This window comes from Urocampus carinirostris, chromosome 3 (assembly GCF_059441175.1).
Source record: "Urocampus carinirostris isolate Australia breed hairy pipefish chromosome 3, RoL_Ucar_1.0, whole genome shotgun sequence".
NCBI lineage: Eukaryota > Metazoa > Chordata > Actinopteri > Syngnathiformes > Syngnathidae > Urocampus > Urocampus carinirostris.
Window position 1 is genome coordinate 36550787 of NC_142351.1, and position 21612 is coordinate 36572398.

The following is a 21612-nucleotide window of genomic DNA, read 5'->3' on the forward strand; positions in this document are numbered from 1 at the left end:
CAAACCAGAAGGGACGTAGTTGCCAGGTGCCTCTGGAGGGAATGTATTACAAATGAGTATTTTGAGAGTGTGACTTTAAGTGTGGAAATAAGGTATATTATTGGAGTGATAGGTGTCAAGTCATCTTTATTTGTACAGCCCTTAATCCCAAGAAGTCTCAAAGGGCTGTACAGACTATGCCCAGTTGAGTTTCCTGAGGTCAACATCATTCATAAACTAATGAATATAAGTGTGTCTTAAGCCTAGTTTTAAACACTTCCACTGAGGTAGCAGATCTATTCTCAGCAGGCAGAGCATTTCACAGCACCGCGACCTAAAGGGAGAACTCTCTTAAACCTACGGATTTCTTCTTGGCTCTTGGGAGCACTAGTAGACCAGCTTTTTCCGAGCAAGGAACATAGGAGGAAATAAAATCTCAAAGCTTGAGTGGGCAAGAAAATGTTTGTATAAACGCCAACATAACCACGTAAACGTAGATCACTTAAACTTATTTGGGGGGTTGGAACAAGTCATCAACCTTTCATTTCAATGCCAGAATATTTTTTAAGGGTATGGTTAAAAGCGAAGTAAGGCACGATTTTAACTCGCATCTCATGGCCCCACAGCAGGAGGACCAAGGAACCGTAAACAGTGATAAACTGTAACCGCTTTTTGTGCACTGGAATAAATCCACTTGAAAGGCCTCGGCTACGTCATCCTTAACAGTTCTTTACACACACAAAACAAATCGTCTGTGCTTTGTTGACAAAGGGATTCGACATCATAACAGAAACATTTTTTGAACCACTTGCCAATCCAACGCGATCGACCTCGTGATCCTTTTTTATTTTTACGTCCGTTGAAACAACATAGCAAGACTCGAAAAGGTCTCAACGTGGTACGGCAAACACGTGTTCTGCGTCATAGACTACGCCCTCATCCGATCAAATGACGCTCCCAAGTCAGCGACGCCTACACAAGATCTGCCTCCCTCTGACAGCTCCGCCCTGCCGGTTCACACACACACAGAGGCACCCAGAACTCTCCACGTGAGGACGCCCAGTGCTCGGAACACCCAACCCGTCCTGTTCTGCGCTTAAGTGACTTTTCTTCGGACATTAATAAAATAATATGGTGGCTATTTGAAAGGGGGAGACCCAAGAAGTGTGACGATGGCGCAAAAAGACACGCTTCTGCATCTTTTCGCCGGGGGGTAAGTCATTTTTAAATATGTGCAAAAATCCCTAAACAAAATTAAACGTCTTTTTTAATGCGTCACATTTACACTCAATTGCTTTTCAATTTGCTGGATTTATAGTACCGAGCCGTTAGCCGACGTGCTAACGTTTAGCGCCAGCTAGCTGGCGTTAGCATATAAATATCAATCGGGTTTAATTTATTGTATAATTACGTCCATACTTTATGTATTTTATACACACGCTGTGAATTTCAATCTTGTCACATAAATCGGAACAATTCATTAAATACCTCATTAACATCATTCATACAAATATCACGTTTCGTCCTAGCGGATATTAGCTTGCGAGCTCAGCACGTCGTATGTATATTTGGTGTCACGTTCCGGGCAGATAACGCTACTTTTTGGTGCTTTACATGATCCACTATGTGGCTACGCTATGGCTGACGTTTGTCCAATACTTTCTTGGCACGATGGCTGATTGAGCGTGTTGTAGCCGGCTGCTGTTATGTAATAAGAGACTGTTCCTCGTCAACGATTACGGATAGTACAAAGCTAAACTTTAGCGAAAAGAAAATGCTTGTCGGGGTGCAAGTCGGTTGTCAACTTAACAGGTGACACGTTAATTTTGCAGTAAATATTTGACAGCCTATGTTTAGATGACGCCATTGTAACCTTGAAAAGTCGCTTTAACTTTGACATTGCCTGCAATTGCACAAATCACTTACCGTACACCATTCAATCTTAAAACGCTCATCATACGCAACAATGGTCAAAATGGGGTAAGATTCAGCTCAGCCTTTTCCGATAACTCGCATATTTCCTCCTTTTTATACAATCCAGATAAATTCCCAGTTGCTGATAAGTAAATAAGCGGTTGAATCTGCCTATTCCAAGTTTTTTTCTGAACTTATTTATCCCGTGTAAAGTGGCTGTTTTGCTGATAAAAAAAAACAAAACTGTTTAAGGAAGTAGACCGAAAGAAAACACAGACCAGAAGATCACTGGTTGCTCTCTGTTCAGTCTGGAGGACTTTGCCTCATTGTGTTACCACAGCAGAGCCATCAACATTACATAGGACTATTCTCACCCTCAGCCACCACCTCTTTGACCTGTTGCCCTCTGGTAGGTGCTACAGGTCCCACAAAACAAAGATAAACCATCTAAAAGACAGTTTCCTCCTTAGGAGCATAACAACTCGAAACAAGTGCTGAAAAAAAGAAAAATAAATATCTTGCAAATATGGATTTTACTGCCAAATGTTATTCCAACACCTTTTATTGCACTACTGTTACAATGCACTATTCTTTCGTTGCACTTTTATCAAGATTTTGGCCATTTGTTAAGCACAAATTAAGAAATATATTGCCTATTTATCCCGACAGTCTTTTATCTTCTTTTTTTCTTTGATTTTTTTTAATACACGTTACCTTGAAGTGCCATGTCTAGTTGCAGTATCACAACGTTGATATCGATGACAATAAGGACATCCATCCATTATCTGCACCGCTTATCCTCAGTAGGGTCGCAGGGGCAATAAGGACAACCCCCCCCCCCCCCCCCCAAAAAAAAATATACATATAGATGGCGACTTATTTGAAAATATCTGTTGCTGCCAAATGTAATTGCACTACTTTTCAATATAATATTGCTACAATGCACTTTTATTTTTCACACTTTGTGTTATGACAATAAAGGCATTCTATTCTAATTCTTATTCTATTTTATTCTATTCATATCACTATTATTTTAACTTAGGCCAATTTTTAATATCATGCATGTTGCAAATATTTTTGCTTATTTATCCTGAATGTCTATTATGTTTTTTTTCTCTTTAATGTCTTTATTACGTGTTTACCCTGGAGTTCCATGTTTTCCTCCAACTAGAAACGGCTGCACCAAAAAAAGCAAAACTGCAAAGTGGATATTTAGTATCGCGCACCCTAAAGGCCCTGGCTTTGGTCTTCTGACACAACTTCTTCTGCACTGGGATACAACATTTATACACGTTATAACCCTTTGCAGGTGTAGCGGGACAGTGGGAGCCATCGTGACCTGTCCATTGGAGGTGTTAAAGACCCGACTACAGTCTTCCGGACTCACCCTCCGGCCCGTTTTCCAAGTCCAGCTTGGGACGCTGACTGGGACTGGAGTTATCCGACCTGGAACTGTTACACCTGGGCTGTTACAAGTCTTAAGGTAAAATGTGGTGATGACCCAGAAATGCATTATCAGTTTTGGCTGAAGGTAAAGAAAAATTCTATCTAAAAATTTTTTTTTGTGATGACATTCTGTCAATTATAAGACAATCTTCACAAACCTAGTGTTTGCTGATGGGAGGAGATGGAGATGGCTGTCAAAATGGGAGAACTGCCAAGCTGTTACTGACAGGACATTTTATTTAAAGTTTCTGTGTCTTTCTGCTCACATGTTTTTAGTAGCTGCTCGCTGGAGTTTGGCTAAGGTTTAAATGCTAAAACTGCAAAGCCTACTTATTACAGTTCAGCAGTTTTAATTCTTCATCGAACTTTGTGTGTGACATTTCTTCCGCAAAGTTGATTGTCCGTTACTAAGCTAAGTGTCTGTTGTTCAATTTACTATTATTATTTGCAAGTGTTACTTTTTATAATGGACAATGCTCATTTCTTTATCACCACCACCATCATCACCCCCTCCTCTCCTCCTGTTTTTGCGTCTTTACACTCTGCTGTCCATTAAAGGCAAAAAATGCCCCCAAAATATGTACCGGTACTTAAAAAAAGTGGTTGTGAGAGACTGTTGAGTGCAGCAGTTACAGGGCATCTCTTTTCATAACAATTCCCTTACTTTAAATACTAAAGTTGAATGAACTTGCTTGTGTTGTTTGCATTTTAGATCTCTTAAGATTTTTTCTAAAGAAAATATATGCCTTAATAACATAGTTAATAATGCAGCTAGCAATACGCCAGTCATGTACAGTGCTGTAAAAGTATTTGCCTCCTTCCTGATTTCTGGTTTTTTTGCATATACATCGCCTAAAAGGGTTTCAAATCATCAAACCAATTCTAATATCACACAGACAACTCAAGAATATACAAAATTCAATTTTGAAATGTTGCTTCCATTTATTAAGGCACAAAAAAACGAAATCAACATGTCTGCCCCCGTGTGAAAAAGTAATTGACCCCTAAACCCAATAGCGTGGCCAACTTTGGCAGCGATAACATAAATCAAACGTTTATGATGATTGGTTATGGGTCTATCACAGCGTTGTGGAGGAATTTTGGACCACTCTTCTTTGAAAATTGTTTCAAATCTGCCATATTGGAGGGTTTTCTAGCATGAACTCCCCGTTTAAGGTCAACCAGAGCATCTCAATTGGATTTAGATCCAGACTTGGCCACTCCAGAACCTTCATTTTGTTTTTTGAGCCAATCAGAGGTTGACCTGCTGGCGTGTTTCTGATCATTGTCCTGCTGCATTATCCTAAAGCGCTTGATTTTGATGGCATGAACTCATGGCCAGATGTTCTCCTTCAGGACTTCATGGTAAACACCACAATTCATTATTTTTTGTCAGTTGTCCTGGTGCTAAGGCAGCAAAGCAACCCATATGACCATTACACTCCCACAATAATGCTTTACTCTTGGCATCACGTCCTTTTTGTCAAAAGATGTGCCATTTTTGCACCAGATGTAACAGGCTGCACACCTTACAAAAAGTTCAATCTTTGTCCAGACAACGTTTTTCCAAAAGTCTTGAGGATACAAAATAATTCACCTTATATGAAGCTAGCAAGGCCTGCAGTTCTTTGCATATTTTTTGAGGTTCTTTTGCGCCCTCTTGGATGAGCTGTCGCAAACTTGAAGTTATCTTAGTTGGTCGGCCACTTAGAACAGTGGGCCAAAAGTCCCCCAAAGTATTGTGAAAGACCCTTTACCAATTATTGTAAATCTTTGATTTCCGTTGTCGCTGCTAAAGGTGGCAGAACTTGCTATCTGGTTTAGGGGGCGATTACTATTTCACTTAGGACCAAATAGGTTTTGAATTTTTTTTGTACGTTAATACATTGAATTAACATTTCAAAACCGCATTTTGTATTCATTGGGTTGTCTTTGTGCGGTAATGAAATTGCTGCGTGTGTATCTGAAATCTTTGGGAGTGATACATATGTGAAAAAACCCCAATGAAATCAGGAAGGGAGCAAATACTTTTTCACAGCACTGTATCAATCATTTTCTATTGTACTTTTTTTTTTTTTTTAAGAAAATCAGTGCTAAATTAAAAGTTTCCTTTATTTTTCTTTTTTTGTAATTTATTTGGATGTTCAGTGTTGTTTTTTTTCCTTCTTCCAAACGTTTCACTTGTGTTATTTTTTTTCCCCAAAATGTTTTTCATTTTTATACATCCCTAGTCAAATGTATTGAGACTCCTAAATGCTCAGACTGTACATTGTGCATTTTCAGGCATTTGCTACGGCTGGGACACTATGTTCCAAAACATGTAGGCATTACAAACTCCTCCTTCCACTAACCAAAGGCCTATTACATTACATAGGAGAAAGCCCCAAGGGTAGTTGTATGCATGCCTTTTTGGCGCTAAAAAATGGTGCAGTCAACCACTACAGAGAGCACTAATCTTGTCCTATAGGATTGAGTACATTTTGTCATTCCTGGTCTTGCGTAGTGTTTCTAAACAGTTGCCTGCTGTGACACAACCAGTATTCCATGGGAAAAAATACACAGACTTATACATTGAAGGGACTGTTTAACATTTTTTTTCTTTTTTTACAAATGCTACAGGGAAGCACTAGGGGAATTTGCAAAGATATTTCTTTAATAGTGTGCTACTGCGGCATTTTTAAATGCCAAGCGGATGACCGAGACTGTTAGTTGATCTACAATAATGTCAAGTGAAGCTCTAAAAACATTGAGACCCGCGGCATGCAATGATAAGATTGCACCAATTATGGTTGCAAGTGGTTATACTGCAAATATTTTTTTTTCACTTTTGCGTCTACAGTCTGTGCTGCCTTTGTCATGTTACATACTTTTACACTGTAAAAAGAAGACACATAGAGTAGTATTATTCTTTGTCACCCATAAACAACACCTAGCAAGTGACTGACCTCAAAGCACTTGGTTTCATTTTAACATGGCTGTTGTTGGAGAACAGGTGGTTAGTAGGTGGGAGAGCGGTTCAGGGGCTAACGTACAAACATATTATATATAATATATTTTTTATATATATATATATATATATATATATATATTTCTTTGCTTTTTGCCAACATTGAATTTTTAGCCATTAGATTTATGAAGGTCACCAAAAGCAAAATAGACAATGTGTGCATTTGTGGTTGTGTGTTGTAAATAAATGAATTGCACGTGACTTAGGGTTTTGAGATTTCTCAAGGGAGCAATTCTGATTAAATATTTTGCACTTTACATTTTTCTCTTCCAAAAATGAGCAATAGTGTTTTAACCCGAAGAGAGAAACAAAACCAAGAAAAAGACTTTTGGGTGAAAGATGATAATGACGCCAAGCCTAACGGTGAGGCGAGCCGTGAGCATTTGCATGGACGCGACTGTTTTTTGGGGGGGTTTATTTATTTATTTTTCACACAAAAATATATTGAGGATGCTGCATAATAATAATAATAATAATAATAATAATAATTTTCTTTGTATTGTCACTCTTTTGTAAGAACGAAATGTCGATACACCTGACCCGTTGTAGCGAGCCGATGCAGCCGCAGCCAACAGAGGGCGCCGCCATTTTACCAATGTTATCATAAATGGGAACCAGATCAAGCTTATACCAACAAGACATTTTATCAAAAGTTTGTTTGTTCCTCTGCTCCTATGTTTGTTTAAGCCACTAGTTAGATTTTGGCTGATTTTTACATGGTAACAGCATTGTTTTTCCAAAGAATTTTGTGAGACCCTGGTGGATGGTCAGTCTAGGGAGTCTGGGGGCATGCTCCCCTCAGAAGAATATTTTGTACATTTTAAATTCAAATGCATGATTCTGGTGCCTTTTTAATGCACAACCCAGATGCTAGATCTTAGATGAATGTGCAGCCTTGTAAACTTTTTAATCATGAATACACTTGTTTTGAAAGGCAATCACACAGCAAACGCGTCACATCCAGCAAGGGGACAGAAGTTAAACTCATTTGCTCTTCATCTAATTCGACCAAAAATAACTAATGTTGTGCTGATGAGGTATTGGTCAAAATACTGACCAAATCATCCAATGTGTGTTTTAGATTTAAGGTAATAATTCTATCGATGGTTTGGTAAATTACAGTATTAAATATCAGTACTGCTGCTTTTGTGATCGTGTTTGAATGGTTGTTATTCTTTAATGGTTTAGAAGAGGTTATTGCAACAGGAAACTTATGAGCTACATTTAGAGCCCTAGTCCAACAAAATGTTTTCTTGCTCTAAACAAATCTTTCTAAATAACAATTTTTTTAATGCAAGCTTCTCAGGGAGTATAAGTCGCACCAGCCCAAAAATGCATATTGATCGAAAAAACCTATACAAGCCACATTTTTGGTGGAAATTTATCTGATAAAAAGTGTGTTTTTGGAGTTTATTTTTATCTCGAAGAAAAAAAAAGGGGGGGAACACTGTATGGTACGGTCTGCTACATATACGGAGACAAGACACGCTTGATAACAAAAAACTTTGGTAACAGCGTAACGTATTAAGAGTTTTTCATAAAGCTCTAGCTTTATATAAAGGACATGCTTACCAAACATGCTCACATTCACTCCACTGAAAACAGTCAAATCTTCATCCTAGTGTCACTTTTACCAGTAAAAAAAATCCATCTCAGGATCATCAGCCACTTCATCTTGTCCACCCTCAAGTTATCAACACAAGTCTAGCACCCTCTTTTGCTGAAGTGTGAAAATAACATGTGAATTTTAAAACTCAATGGTATGAATAAAGCAGGATTGGCGAACAAGTTTGACACAAAGAGCCGAAATTTTTAACTGAGAGTCAGAGCCACACCACGCACTGACCTGCCATGACAGACACACACAATTAAAAACATTATTTCCCATAACACACTCCTCATTACAATACAAGTATTGTTCTTGTGTTGATTTCAAGGAAAGTGTCCACCCTCAATACACACAAAAAAACCAAACATGAAACAAGGCAAAGAGCCACAGTATATAGAAAATATGATGAGGCAAAGAGCCACATTCTTATTGGCCAAGAGCCGCATGCGGCTCTAGAGCCACGCATTCGCCACCCCTGGTATAAAGGGTTAATAACTTAACATTTAACTCTCATTGGAGTATAAGTTGCACCACCAGCCTAACTGAAAAAAAAAACTGCGACTTATTGTCCAGAAAATACTCAACTTGCAATGGCAGTGCCGCGTTTTTTTGCTCTGAAAACACATCCAGTGCAGCCATGTACTCTAGTAGGACTTGCTTCTGTTGTTTGAATTTTAGAACTCTCAAAAGTGTTACTTCATCCATTGCATTTTCTTGTTAGGCAGGTTTTTCTTTTTTAAAGAACTTGCATGTTTTTTTGTGTGCGTTTTACGACAATTAAACAAGTTTTTCAAATCGGCAGTTGTAAAATGTTGTAATATGTATATATATATATATATATATATATATATATATATATATACCACAGCCATATCCCCCTAGTGGGAGGTGGCTAGAGTCATTTCTGACTTTTTGGGAGATTGATTCAGAGGAGGGGATTCCCAGCCCCCTCGCTCAACCCAACTGAGGTGTTGGGAGTCATTAGGTGACCAGACCCCCTAATGCTGAACGCCAAGCAGGTACCAATGTTTAAGTCTTAGGTATGACTCGGCCGAGGCTTAAACCACAACCTCCTAGTCTCGGGGCGGGCGCCATACCCCCAAGGCCACCGAGCTGTTGTAATACTGCTGCTAAAAGCGTTCTTTATCTTTGTTTCTGCTTTGCTTCTTTCAGATCAATCTTAGAGAAAGAGGGACCAAGATCTCTTTTCCGTGGTCTGGGGCCAAATCTTGTTGGTGTGGCTCCTTCGAGGTAAAGCAGTTCTCTGCTACACATTAGACTTTCTTCTTTGTTATTTAGACAACCCTCACCATGCTTATGTAATTATTTTTAAGCCCAAAGTCTAAGTGTGTGGCAATGCCCCGATGCTTGCAAGTAGTTTCACTGGTAGCTGTTTGCACATGAGATGTCCTTGACCTGAACCCTAAAAAAACAACTTTATATTAAAAATGTAGGCTTAATTGCCCTTACGAGAACAATTACTGAACTGAAATGTATATTTTTTCCTCTCTTCACAAAAGCATGATTCCTTACACTGTTTGAATGTAGTTCTGTTCTACCGGGAAAAGGCAATTACAAACAAACTATTGTTAAGATTATGAGAATCAATCCACAAAATGATTTTATCATTTGGATTCAGAAAATTCCCACTGAACCAAACAAAATTGAGCCAACTCACGTAACAACGTGACATATTTTACTGGATAATATATTCAAATGACTTCAAAATGTTTGCAAAGTCAAATAAAACTCGTTTGTGGTTCTCACGACTAAGTTATTTCATCTCGGGTCCTTTGCTTCATGACATGACTTTTTGTAGTTGTCATAGGTTCAAACATTCATGTGTGTTTATTTTTTTGTTTGTTCTACGCACACCCAAAACGGGCTTGGTTTATAACATTCAAAGCAATACATTACCACACTGAACTCACACAATGCAAAAAACATGGTCCACGTTGCTCCTGCTTTTTGTTTATTCTTCAAATTTATTCTGCTGCTTTTAATATAATTCGTTATTCCATGAAGTGTTGACCAATTTATCATTATTTACTAGGCATGTACAATAAAAAAAAAATTCCTACCAAAAAGCAATAAAATCCTGCTAGATAGACACAGATACCCAATCACCTTTGTAAAAACTGCATGATAAATTTAGGGGAAAAATATCAATAGGTTGGTGGATTACTTCCTTTGTCAATAATGACTATAGAAACTATAATAACTAATTGTTATGAGCACCGTTATAATGATATATAGAAAGTGCCTTTGTGTATAATTATGGGTGTATTCATCATGTGAAAACCTCACTTGGAAACATTCTACACGTACTGCAATAGTTATAGGTATGCAAGCCTTCGCTATGAAAAATCCATCACTCGTTTTTATCAGGTAAAATGATTTTAGCTGGACACATTGTATTAATATAGTTTTACAAATGCTGATGCATAGAGGGCAGACTACACAATTATGATGGCTACAATTTGCTAAATGACTACAAACTATTTGAATGTGTGCATTACACTTTTTGTATGTCTAGTGACTTAAGTCGAATAAAGGAACACATTGTGCCATGATTAAGACTAGTGCACGTACAGCTATCAATCTTAGTTAAATGAATGTTTGGGGACAAACATACATGGAGTGCGACACAAAAAGTTCCATCAACAAAAAAAAACAACTCAATAGTCACTATAGTTCAGAAGCCTGTACGATCACAACAGTGCTGAACACGTCCTCAGCTATGCTTTCAACAAGGGCTTTTCAAGGTTTCTGATGCCTCAGATATTATGCTAGAGGTATCGAGGAGACACTAAGTTGCACAAATACTACATAAAGCAATCTCAATACATTATAATAAGGAACATGAATACTTGGAATCTTTCTAACAAGTAGTGTCTTCTGATTGGATTTTATAGCATGCCTCCAAGTGATCAATAATCAGTTTTTTTAATTAGTATTTTTTTTGCTATTCACCCGATAATTAGCGTGCATACCTATCGTTAACACAACATAATTTCATTATATTTTGTTTAGGTTTTATGATTTTCCACATTCCAGTTTTGTTTTGTAACAAGAAAATACATATTTACTTCAGAGTATTGTACTATTTCCATAAATCATTTGATGCTCTGTAAAACATTGATTGGACCTTGACACTGCTTGATTTCTACATTTATCTCTGCCCTTTGGTTGATGATTAGCCACATCACAAGTATTTTATTCAATAATGTGACTGTCATACTGTTCCACTAGCCAACTTGGACATGTTCCCATTCAGGACAGCTCTTGTGGCCTCTGTTGCTCTCTGTTATTCAACCCATTGTAGTACGGTAACAGTGTGTTCCCATAAAGAAGTATAGGGAAACAGCTAGTCTGCTGTTTACAGGACACCAATGCAATTCAAAAATGTCATCCAGTCTGCATTTTGTACAAATCAACTGATATATTGCAAGTCTTTTATTGTTTCAATAGTGCTGATTATGGCAAACTCACATTTCCCATCTCAAAATATTAGAAAATCATGAAAAAATATGAATAGGCGGTAAGATAATAAAACAAATAGTGTTGCATTTTTGTTGATTCATATGAATCTAAAATGTAAAACATGTTTTTGATTGCCTTACAGAACATGAATGATGTAATCCAAAATATTCGAAATTTCCGAGAGTCCCGTACGTCACACCACCACCTTGCTAAAACTAAATTCACCAATTTCCCAACGTGACAATGTTTTCACATTTTGCTGTAGTGAAAATCATTCTGGGGCATTTAATGGCATGTGAGTTTTTACATGTTTGTTTTCATGTTTCTTAGAGCCATTTACTTTGCTGCATATTCCAAATCCAAAGAACTTTTCAATGGATTGCTGGTTCCCAATAGCGGTCCTGTTCACATGTCCTCGGCGGGTATTGCAGGTGAGACTTAAGTATTTTTTTGCCACCTTGCAAAAAAAAACTGTCTGATTAAAATCTTTGGGTGGGCTTCAATATATATATATATATATATATATATATATATATTGGTGCTCATTCCTTAACAAATTTGGAATGTTTGTTGTTAGAGTAACAATGTTGTGTTTTTTTTCCTCAGCTTTTGTGACAAACTCCTTGATGAACCCAGTGTGGATGGTCAAAACGAGGATGCAGCTAGAGAAAAAGTGAGTTAAAAGCCATAATTTCAAAACCATTAGTTGCCATGGAACCACTAATTCTGGCTGTCCAGCAACTCACTGAATGACCCTTAAATCCTGTTTGGGGACTTTTGTGTGTGTTTCTCTGCCTTTTGTATACTACAAGATATTTACAAATGTATATTGCCAAATTTGGATTACATTTTGAGATGTCTAAGCATTTTTGGGAAGCAAATATGTGTTTATCCCCAAAATATAGGGACAGTGTGAAAACGAAAGGTTTTTGAAATGACTGAAGTAACAAAAATCTTGTACAACCATTTGTGAGTTTATTGGGCCTTTCGTGGCATTTTTTAAATTGTTTATGTTCTTTGCAATATTAAACACGTGGCTCAGTAACATTTGAACATCATCAGAATAGGTGCGCAGAAAGCAGATAGTCCTTGTGTAGAATGTCATTTAAACTGAAAACTACACCACCTGCCTCGCTGTCCTTGAGCCTTTCACTATGTGACGCTTAGCTTGTGATCTGGCTCCGTAAATAAACAGTGCTGACGCATTGGCCTGTGTGCAGAAGAAGAGTCTATATTTACACTTGCATTGGGGGAATGGGCAGGGTGTTCAATATGCAAGGTCACAAAAAATGTATTCATTTTTAAGGAAGTAAAAATGGATTCCACAAAATAAGCTTCATCCAAGTCAAGTTTTTCATTTAACTGTTCAGTTAGAGATCAACAGCTCCTAGATAAGTAAACAGTTAACCAAAAGATTAATATTTGAAGAGCTCTTGCAGAACACTTCACATTGTGTTTATTCTGAGATACGATAGAAGAAATTTCTTGTAGCTTGTTAAGATGCTTTTGTTGAACTGGGCAATAATTGTTGTGTACAATACCACCTGTGAAAAGTGAAAATCCACAAAGTAGTGATGCCCCTAAAATCTCCCAAAGGTCAAACTTAGCTCGAGATGATTTCCTTACCGACTGAGAGTATACAACAAGATAACAACTATACATTTACCAAAAAAAAAAAACGGTAACGCAGAATTGCAGTTGAATGTATGGTTTTTGTTAGCATTAAACAAAAATACAACAAAATTGGAAGGCTTCTCTTTTCAGTGTAAGATAGCAGTTTAGTAAGTGGCTGGCAGCTGCACACCTGCATCGTTTGTTATGTAGCCTAGCTGTAGCAATAGGCTGGATCTGCAGCACCGTTATGGCTTTCTCTCCTGATAATTAGCCACTGAGCATCCAATGGTGATCACCGTTTCTTTGTGCTTTTCTGACTTTTACTCAGTCTGATTTAATTAATGAAGTAGCTGTCGCCATGCTTCTTAATTTGTTTTGGTGTCCTTTATTGACTTGACAGACCGCTGTCACTAAGCCTATCTAGGTTGCGCACACAGGCAGTAACGCCCAGCTAACACACACACACACCATCACTAGTCATTTAGTGGTCATCACTAGTATCAAAAGTATGATTGTTTGCGTTTTCAGAGCCCGAGGAGAGAAAAAAATGAATGCCTTGCAGTGCGCCCGTCATGTATACAAGACTGAGGGCATCCGGGGCTTTTACCGTGGCCTGACCGCATCCTACGCCGGCATCTCTGAGACCATGATCTGCTTCCTCATCTATGAGACGCTCAAGAAGCAGCTCGCCGACAACGAGCTTGCCTCTCCGAATAGCGAAAATGAGAAAAAAGCATCAGACTTTCTGCACCTGATGATGGCAGCCGCTTTCTCAAAGGGCTGTGCATCCTGCATAGCCTATCCACACGGTAAGCACGCTTTCTGTCACAACCAGAGGACTTAATAAGCTAAATAGTGTATTGTCTGTTTCCACAGAGGTGATTCGAACACGGTTGCGAGAGGAAGGAAGCAAGTACAAGCATTTCTTTCAGACCGGGAGGTTAATAGCTTTGGAGGAAGGCTACGCTGCTTTTTATAGAGGACTCATTCCACAGTTAATTAGACAAATCCCCAACACAGCGATTGTCCTGTCCACCTACGAACTCATTATCCATCTACTAGGAAAGTCAAAGTGAAAAAAAAAAGAAAGCTGTTTGGTGACTTGAGTTTTCTTATCTTTTTCCCCAAATGTAAAATGTGGCACCTTGGCTGAATACACAAAAAAGATTGAATTTAGCACGTTCATATCAGTGTAGCACCTGAAAGACTTCTATTTTTGAACTGAAGCAATTTGTTCTGTTATTTAAAGAACAAAAACCGTAAAAAAGTTGATTACCTGTGGAAAAAATGCCACCTTTGTGGTTACTTGTGTTGAGTTAACTTAAGTTATTTTGTTCTGTTATTTAATGTTATTATTGGGGGTGCTGAATTTGTTACATGACAATAGAATTTGCTCATGTAGTTAATATGAAGGGAAATTATTCGGCTAAAGTGCTCTAGTGATGGCACAAATGGTCACATTTCAATTATTACTCACAATTCTGTAACAATTTTGCTTGTTTTCAAGTTACATTTATAGAGGATGAGTTATATTTTTCTTCTACATACCATAACATTTTCATGCTTTTTGGGGTGAAAAATGTTCATATTTGACAAGTGAGAACTAAATGGCTATAATGCATCGAGACAAATGACACAATGTGTTTTTTTTTTTTAGTGACATACATTAAAATGTGTGCTGTACAAAAATGTTGTGAGAAACAATAATTTTACACTCACGGACTCAGCTTATCCAATTTGTTAAAACCTTTTGATTTGTATTTTTATAAATCTTGGCATGTCTATGTATTACGGCTAAAGCCAAATGTAATGTTTTATTGAGCTGTGTTGATGATTTAAAGAAAAGAACATAATTTGTGCTCATAATGACTCTTATTATGAGTATAATTACGTTCGAACTACAAGATTGTTGAGCACAACAGGCCAATTTCAGTGAAAGTTCCTCTATGGTGATGGGAATACCCTTTCTAGTAGATTCAAAGTCAATCACAGTATTTATTACATGAATAACACTAGTATTAATACTTGCATTTAATTTGTCCACGATGGTCCAAACGAGGTCCTCAAAATGTCTTTTCGAAGTGATGAAAAACTAGTGTTTCAACCTTTAACCAAATACATCTCTAAACGTCTTGTCAACCAGGTTTTGCTGGCTGTAATGGAATTATTTACGTAATCTGGTTCATTCAAAACCACTCAATGGTTAGTGATAATTCATTCACAAAATTCGTTTAAACTTTGAAAACCGTCTCTTTGTGAATTGCAGTACCTAAGGGACAGTGTAATATTTGGTGCATTCTAGTGGTTAAAAAAGACTTTCATTCAGTAAAAAAGAACATTGATTCGAATACTCAGTTAAAATACTTAGCTTATCATACCAATGTTAATTTGTATTTTAAAAAAAACACAGGTTTAGAACTTTTTTTTTTCTTTTTATACTTGGTGTTGTAGCGAGCAGAGACGGGAGTCGTAGGCGGAGTGTCAAACAAAGGTGCCAACGGACGCTGCTTTAATAACATGTAAACTTGCGATAACCAAAACAAACACACGAGAGTGGCTAGAACCGGTCGAATTAAGAGTCCCCCTAGGAACTCGCCAACTAAACAATAGTTCCGTGGGTGAATTATGTACAACCCACTACACAAGCCCCCCCAGAATTCACCCATAGTCAAAGTCTCTGTGCCTGGTTGGGACGCTGACCCGGCCACTGCGGGTACAAGGAGTTGGAACAGCGGGGGGGTGAGAGCTTGTGGACTCAGTTGGAAAGCCCACAGTTGCTGGGGGCGGAGGGTCAGAGTGGGTACCCACGGGACCGGAGGGTCGTGCCGCAGGAGGACGGCCGCGCCGTGGGGCTTGGGCCAGTTCCAATGGCTTGGACATATCCATGTGGGCAGGCTTAACCCTGTCCACGGAGACAGTCTCTGGCCTACCACCAATGTCCACGACCATGGTCTTGTCGCCATGCTGCAGGACCTTAAACGGTCCATCATAAGGAGGGCGCAATGGTCCGCGGTGGGCATCGTGGCGAATGAAAACAAAACCAGCCGAGCGCAGGTTGGAGGGAACCCGTGAAACTGGCCTGCCGTGTCGCGATGTGGGGATAGGCACAAACGCTCCCGCAGTGCCCTGCAAGATGGACTTCTCCCTGGATGCAGCCCAGGGTGTCGTTGGGTCTGGGATGAAATCACCTGGCACCCGCAGCACTTGACCGTAAACCAACTCAGCTGAAGAGCACTGAAGGTCTTCTTTGGGAGCGGTCCTCAGTCCCAGCATGACCCAGGGTAGCTTATCGACCCAGTCCCCATCGGTCAGGCTGGCGCGCAAGGCCGCTTTCATCGAGCGGTGGAACCGCTCGCACAACCCGTTAGCCTGGGGGTGGTAGGCAGTGGTGCGGTGAAGTTTGACTCCAAGGCTCTCGGCAACCGTGTTCCACATCTCGGAGGTGAACTGTGCGCCCATGTCAGATGAGAGATCTGCAGGGGGTCCAAAACGGGCGACCCAGGTTCCGATGAACGCCCGGGCCACATCGACAGCTGAGGTGGAAGTCAGCGGAACTGCTTCAGGCCAACGGGTCGTCCTGTCCACCATCGTCAGGAGGTAAGTGAAACCGTGTGAAGGGGCAGTGGGCCCACCAGGTCAATGTTAACATGGTCAAACTTCCGTTCGGGGATGGCAAATGGTACCAATGGGGCCTTGATGTGACGGTGCACTTTGGCGCGTTGACATGCCACGCATGAGTCGACCCAGTCCCGGACGTCCTTTCTCATCCCTTTCCACACAAACTTCTGGGCCACTAGCTTAATGGATGCTTTCCTGCCAGGATGAGACAGGCCATGTATTGCCTCAAAAACAGCCCGACGCCAGCCAGCAGGGACAAGCGGCCTAGGCCAACCCATGGAGACGTCACAACAAAGCTTGGCCCCTGAGTTTCCGACCGCAACCTCCTACAGCCGCAAACCAGTGTCTGAGCTCTTGAGCGTTTGGATGCCGTTATCAGAAGCCTGGTCCACACTCATACTGGAATAATCAAGCCCCAATTGCACAGCGCTGATGGTTGCTCTGGACAGGCAATCCGCAACCACGTTGGACTTCCCAGCAATGTGCCTGATGTCAGTCGTGTATTCTGATATGAATGACAGCTGGCGCTGCTGGCGGGCAGACCATGGTTCGGACGTCTTGGACATGGAGAACGTAAGAGGCTTATGATCAACAAAGACGATGAACTCACGGCCCTCCAAGATGAAACGGAAGTGGCGAATCGCCAACCAGATGGCAAGTAGTTCTCTGTCGAATGCACTGTATTTACGTTCTCTGGGGACCAGCTGGCGACTAAAAAAGGCGAGTGGCTGCCAAGCATTGTCAACCCACTGCTCGAACACGGCACCCACTGCGAGGTCTGATGCGTCTGTAGTCAGTGCGACAGGGGCTCCGGGGGCTGGGTGAGCCAGCATGGCTGCCTGGCACAGCGCGGTTTTTGTGTCCTCGAATGCCTTGATCCTCTCAGTGGTCCATTCAACAGCTTGATTGGGTGACCTGCCCTTGAGGGCTTCGTAGAGTGGGCGCATGACATCAGCGGCTCAGCGAATAAACCTATGGTAGAATGTCACCATGCCGAGAAACTCCCTGAGGCCCCGTGCTGTTGGCGGCTGAGGAAAGGTGGAGACGGCCTCTACCTTAGACGGTAGGGGGGAAGCCCCATCCTTGGTGATGAGATGCCCAAGGAAGTGGATGGAGCGTACGCCAAAAACACATTTCGCGGGATTTATAATCAGGCCATGCTGACTGAGCTTGGTGAAGAGGTCTCTGAGGTGCTCCAAGTGTTCCTCTTCTGAGGAGCTGGCAACCAGGACGTCGTCCAGGTAGACGAACACAAAAGGCATGTCCCTGAGCACTGAATCCATCAGCCTTTGGAAGGACTGAGCGGCATTTTTCAGTCCGAACGGCATCCTGAGAAATTCGAACAACCCAAATGGAGTTATCACGGCCGTCTTCGGTATATCTGAGGGATGCACTGGCAGTTGGTGGTATCCCCGCACTAGGTCCACCTTGGAAAAGAGAAGTTTGCCCGCCAGGTGTGCAGAGAAGTCTTGAATGTGCGGGACTAGGTAACGGTCGGGCGTGGTAGCCTCGTTAAGGCGGCGATAGTCCCCGCATGGGCGCCAGCCACCGCCTGGTTTCGGGACCATGTGTAGTGGAGAGGCCCAGGGGCTGTCTGATCGGCGAATGATGCCGAGACGTTCCATGTTAGCAAATTCGGATTTAGCAACTGCCAGTCTGTCTGGATTGAGTCGTCGGGCCCTGGCATGAACCGGGGGCCCCTTGGTTTCAATGTGGTGCTCAACCCCATGTCTGGTCGTGGAGGCTGAGAAGGTGGGCTTCGCCAGACTGGGGAACTCGGCGAGGAGCCGGTGGTAAATATCACCGTCCAAGAGAGAGCTGGACAGACCCTCAAAAATCCCTTTGTCGCGGACACACGCGAGAGAGGAGAAATTCAATGCGTCAACGAGGCGGCCATTTTTCACATCGACGAGTAATCCATTGGCACACAGAAAATCTGCACCAAGAAGAGGAAAAGCAATATCCGCAGTGACAAAGTCCCATGTAAACTGCTGACCCCCAAAACACACGTCCACTGTCCGTGTCCCATATGTGCGGATGGGGGTGTCATTGGCAGAAGTTAATGGAGGTCCATGTGTTCCCCCCCCCCACATCGTCCACAGTGGCAGGGAGGACGCTCCTCTGGGCGCCGGTGTCACACAAGAACTTTTGGCCGGAGATGGCGTCCCGGATGAACAGTAGCCGGTTTCTTGCGCCTGCACTCACGGCCGCTACAGAGTGCAGGCCTTGAAGTTTCCCGTCGCGTTGGAGGTGCAAGGGGGACGGCACTTCTTGGCCCTGGGCCCAAAACGTGCATGGTAGTAACACAGACCTGACACATTCTGATCGTCGGTGGCCGCGCGTGCCTTGCTGGCTGGGGGCGTCGCACTTGATGGTTTGTAAGTGCGTGTAGGGGCCAGCACCTCATGTGTGTATCTATGTGTGGCCAGGAAAAACCGGTCCGCTTCCTCTGCCAGTGCACGCGGATCTGTAATGGTTGTATTCGCAAGCGCCGTCTGGACATGCGGCGGCATGTGACGCAGAAAAAGTTCAATGAAAAGAAAATTTGGCTCTTCGGTGCCAAGCAAGTTTAACATCATTTCCATGTGATCCGATGGCTTACTGTCTCCTAAGCCCTGAATAGCAAGGAGGCGTCGAGCACGCTCAGAACGCGACAGTTCAAAGATTCTGAGGAGATATGCCTTCAGTCCCTTATATTTATCCAGTTCAGGAGGGGATGTGATGAAACTCACCGCTCTGGCTGCAGTTGAGCTCCCCAGAGCAGACACCACGTGGTAATAGCGAGAGTCATCATTAGTGATTCCGTGCAGGGCGAATTGAGCCTCTGCTTGTGCGAACCACGTTAGCGCTGATGACTCCCAGAACTCGGGGAGCTTGAGGATGGGCGCGTATGCCATGACGGTATGCTCAGTAGTATGCACAGCCTCGGAAACTTCCACGAGACTAATGTCGGGGTCACCAATGTAGCGAGCAGAGACGGGAGTCGTAGGCGGAGTGTCAAACAAAGGTGCCAACGGACGCTGCTTTAATAACATGTAAACTTGCGATAACCAAAACAAACACACGAGAGTGGCTAGAACCGGTCGAATTAAGAGTCCCCCTAGGAACTCGCCAACTAAACAATAGTTCCGTGGGTGAATTATGTACAACCCACTACAGTGTAATCCTTACCTAAAGTCGCCCCCATTTTTTTGTCAACTTGCTCCTGCACTATGCTCTATATGGCACTGGTTTTTGTTCATATTAGAGAATTCAGTGCCATCTAGTGTTGAACTCTTAATCATTGGGGCTTTATAACATGGAGGCTATAATCATAAAAACAGCCACGTTACTTGGGTTTTTCCATTCATGTTTAAGACAGTTAGTTAAATTGGCCATGTAATATGTGATGTGGCTATTGTCCAAAAAATGCACTCTGAATTTGTGAAAATGGTCTCTAAAATGTTTATTTTGTAAGAATAAGCATAGTCATGGCACCAAAGATAATATATAATTGTGATATATGTAGCGACCCTCGTTAATGCACGACACAAGGTTTCACAATCTCTGGGTTTATTGCCTGCATTCAGTAAATAAAACAATACAAAAGTCAGGGGTCTCTGTTCTCGACTGCAATTATCTTCAACGCTTACAAAAATCACTTAAGCAACGGCAAGCAGACAACATGCGAGCACATTAATAATGAAACTTCGATAATAACAATGAACATAACTTTCCCACGTACCTGCATTCAGTAAATAAAACAATACAAAAGTCAGGGGTCTCTGTTCTCGACTGCAATTATCTAAAATATTGAAGATACAAAAGAACGGGTCATCACTCAACAGGCCGCACCTCGTGGCGTGTTTGCATCAAAACATGTTGCATTTTCATTTCAAGCTGTATTAACTTCTTATTTAGTGCTTTTTTAATACACATCATTTAGAACAACTTATATATCTTTATATACAAAAATAATTTCGAAAGCAGCTCAAATGTCTAGCAAAATATGCATTTTTTTATCCAACTGATATTGGGCACAGCTTACCTTCAACGCTTACAAAAATCACTTAAGCTACGGCAAGCGCTGAAGCCCATAAAGTGCCAAACGAAAAAAACAGTCGCAGACGCCCATGACTTAACAACTGAATGAGGTACCGGAATATTAACAGTAATACAACAAAAACACAGATTTTGTGAGAATTAAAAAAAACATTCAAAACAATCAAATTTCAACTCTGTTACATATAGTTTATTTTGAACTGACTTAAAATTAAAAGGTACTTCTCTTTAAGCCAATGTTTCTTAACCTCATTTGAGCCAAGTCGATGTTTTTCATTAAAACATCTAGGGGCACGGCACACCTTCCATTTAACACTTATAAAAATCAATTCTTAGGGCACGGCGGTTGGTTGATTCGTGCGCAGCCCCACGGTAAAGAAGTCCAGGGTTTAATTACAGCTGCTGCAGCCTTGAGTTTGCATGTACTCCTTGGCCTGAGTGCTTTTCTGCAGGCACTCTGATTTTTGCCCACATTCGAAAAATACGCATGTTAAGTTAATTGGCTGGTTCAAATTGTCCCTTGTTGTGAAATTAGCGAGCAAATTGTCTGTCCGTGTGCCCTGCGACTGGCTGGCAACTAGCTCAGGCCCACTGCCCGAAGACAACTTGGATGCGTTCTATCACCTTAAACTATGTAGCTTTAATTGACATTTTTAAACCTATGTGGAGACTGTTGTCTATACATGCGAACCATTTGGCATTAAAAAAAAGGTTAGACTTGATCACATACTCTAGCTTTTCACTTGAAACACAATACTAAAAAAACGTAATATTAAAAAACATGCGTGTTTAAAACCGAAAACTGCAAACTTTTCAACAGTTTATTCACGCACAAAGACTAAAGTCTCGCTTCAAAATAAAGCAGCCGTAGACTAAAACGCTAGGTGAGTCAACTTTGTGT

The 21612-nt window shown here is 41.2% G+C and overlaps 1 protein-coding gene across 1 annotated transcript; it reads left to right on the plus strand.

Moving 5' to 3' along the window:
* The first annotated feature begins 927 nt into the window (after window positions 1-927).
* Window positions 928-14774, plus strand: slc25a33 (solute carrier family 25 member 33). Its single transcript, XM_088331646.1, has 7 exons — window positions 928-1192; window positions 3203-3376; window positions 9129-9206; window positions 11769-11869; window positions 12045-12111; window positions 13581-13861; window positions 13929-14774. Exons 1-7 carry the CDS (start codon window positions 1152-1154, stop codon window positions 14126-14128), a joined length of 942 nt encoding a protein of 313 aa, XP_088187772.1. The 5' UTR covers window positions 928-1151; the 3' UTR covers window positions 14129-14774.
* The last annotated feature ends 6838 nt before the right edge of the window (window positions 14775-21612 follow it).